The 2,500-nt window shown below is 43.0% G+C and overlaps 1 protein-coding gene and 1 long non-coding RNA gene across 2 annotated transcripts in view; both read right to left on the bottom strand.

Annotated features, from left to right (window-relative positions):
• LOC123510115 overlaps positions 1 to 1,290 on the bottom strand; it is an 11,803-nt gene extending 10,513 nt beyond the window's left edge. The window contains exon 1 of the long non-coding RNA XR_006676391.1: positions 1,234 to 1,290. This is a non-coding gene — a long non-coding RNA (uncharacterized LOC123510115). The remainder of the gene's footprint in view (positions 1 to 1,233) is intronic.
• The window catches only part of LOC123510113, a 17,869-nt gene that overhangs the window by 10,513 nt on the left and 4,856 nt on the right, over positions 1 to 2,500 (bottom strand). The window contains exon 2 of the mRNA XM_045264925.1: positions 278 to 446. Coding sequence (XP_045120860.1) covers positions 278 to 446 — 169 coding nt within the window. The remainder of the gene's footprint in view (positions 1 to 277; positions 447 to 2,500) is intronic.

Here is a 2,500-nt window from a genome sequence, read left to right as displayed (position 1 = left end):
TCCTTCCTTCCTTTCTTCCTTCCTTTCCTTCCTTCCTTCCCTTCTATCCTTCCTTCCTTCTTTCCTTCCCTTCTATCCTTCCTTCTTTCCTCCCTCCCTCTCTCTCCCTCCCTCCTTCCCATTCTTTCTTTCCTTCCTTTCTTTTCCTTCCTTCCTTCCTTCCTTTTTTCGTCTTTCCTTTCCTTCTTTCAAAATTCCTTCCTAGCTTTTCCTCTTTCATCTTTATTCCTCTCTCTCTCTCTCTCTCTCTCTCTCTCTCTCTCTCTCTCTCTCTTACATATCGCCGGGTATGAGATGGGCGGGGCATTGTAGTAGGTGGGCGTGCGGTAGACAACGGATGGAGCGCCGTAATAACCATAGGGAAAGACAGCAGAGACACTCCCCACTAACACGCCAACCGTCACCACCACTACCGCCGCCACTGCTGCTTGTGATCCACGCGCCATCTGTGTGAGAAATTATGAAGTGTTAGTGTTTTTTATGGGTGACTTAATAGGTTTTTATTTATTGTTATTATTTTTTTTTGTTATGGGGTTGAATAGAAGAAAAAATTAATAATGGAGATGAGACAAAGGAAAGGATAAAGATACTAACTATATAAGTAAAAGAAAATTGGATAATAATAGTGTGGAGGAGAGAAAACGGGAGGAAATGTAAACAAGTCAACAAAAACAACAGAAAACGTAGAATTTTTAATGATAACTACGAAATGAATCACAAATACACGGATGGTTTCAGAAAAAAAGAAGGAAAAAGAACAAGAGCAACAATTAAAGAAAATAAATATAAGGATGAAAGAATGAAAGAAATAAGACAGAAAAACATGAAAAATAACCACCACAACACAAACTCTGGGAAAAACAAAAACAACACAATCATTTTCACACGAACTGACCAAACGAACGAACGAACGAAGCGAGCCGAACCGAACTTAACTGAACCGAACCGACACATCTGCCGGACCAACGAACCGGAGAGAGAGAGAGAGAGAGAGAGAGAGAGAGAGAGAGAGAGAGAGAGAGTGGAGGGGTGGAGGGAGGCGTAAACAAAACATGAAAAAATAAAGATAAACTGAAGAGAAATAGAAGAGCGGGAAAAAAGTGAGTTGCCAGGTGGGGAATATTAATTAATTTAGCGGTTCTGCGGACAGGATGTGTTTGCTGAATAAATGAGGTAACGATGTGAATTAATTGAGGTGACAATATTATTTTAGTGCAAGTGTATTTCGCCCACCTCTCTCTCTCTCTCTCTCTCTCTCTCTCTCTCTCTCTCTCTCTCTCTCTCTCTCTCTCTCTCTCTCTCTCTCTCTCTCTCTCTCTCTCTCTCTCTCTGTGTTAGTCATGCTCCTCCCTTCCCTCCATTCTCCCCTCCTACATTCATCCTCCTCCTCCTCCTCCTCCTCCTCCTCCTCCTCCACAGTATAATAAAATGGACATCACGTTTTGCAACTTCTATTTAGTTTGGATGAGCGGTGGTGGTGGTGGTGGTAGGTGGTGGTGGTGGTGGTGGTGATGTACGTTTTGTATTCTGACATTCCTTACTATCTAACCACCGCCATCACCACCGCAACCACCACCACCACCATCACCACCTGAACCAGTTTAACTCCACCTGTCATCATTATTAAGTTCAAGGTCGTACAGAGCCTCAGGTAACCCTCCTCCTCCTCCTCCTCCTCCTCCTCCTCCTCCTCCTCCTCCTCCTCCTCCTCCTCCTCCTCTCTCCATCGGTCACTCAACTTTCAATCTTCGCGTGTTTCTCTTCCCTTCTATCTCTCCCCTCTTCTCCTTCTCCTTATTTATTTTTCTTCCTCTTTTCTTTTATCTCTCTTCCATTCTTACTCATTTCGTTGTTTTGATTCCTTGTTCTCTTCTTTTTTTTTCCTTTTTTTTCAATAACTTCTCTTCATTTTCTTCTCTTCTCCTACTCTTCTTCTTCTTCATATCCTTATCTTGTCTTTAATCTTTACAATCCTCCAATTCACCTGCTATTCTCTGCCTCATCATTCCCTTCATTCTCCTCCTCCTCCTCCTCCTCCTCCTCCTCCTCCTCCTCCTCCTCCTCCTCCTCCTCCTCCTCCTCTTCATATACTGCAAACCTTTATTTTCTTGAAGCCTCCTCATAAACTTGTCATTTTAGATCGACTTGCATATTCTTTTTCCTCTATTCCTCCTCCTCCTCCTCCTCCTCCTCCTCCTCCTCCTCCACAATTATTTGGTTTCTTCTTTCTTCGTGCACAATTATTTGGTTTCTTCTTTCTCCTTGTCCTGTCTTTGGTTTACTCTCTCTCTCTCTCTCTCTCTCTCTCTCTCTCTCTCTCTCTCTCTCTCTCTCTCTCTCTCTCTCTCTCTCTCTGACCTTGATATATTTGTGCTTATTTTTTCTGTTAGCAATTATTATAAGAATACTATCATTAGGAATACTTGGCAACCCCACCTCCACTCTCTCTCTCTCTCTCTCTCTCTCTCTCTCTCTCTCTCTCTCTCTCTCTCTCTCTCTC

The sequence above is a fragment of the Portunus trituberculatus genome, chromosome 28 (assembly GCF_017591435.1).
Source record: "Portunus trituberculatus isolate SZX2019 chromosome 28, ASM1759143v1, whole genome shotgun sequence".
In the NCBI taxonomy this organism is placed as follows: domain Eukaryota; kingdom Metazoa; phylum Arthropoda; class Malacostraca; order Decapoda; family Portunidae; genus Portunus; species Portunus trituberculatus.
Note: the sequence above shows the minus strand (reverse complement) of the source record. Positions and strands in the feature narration are given on the sequence as shown.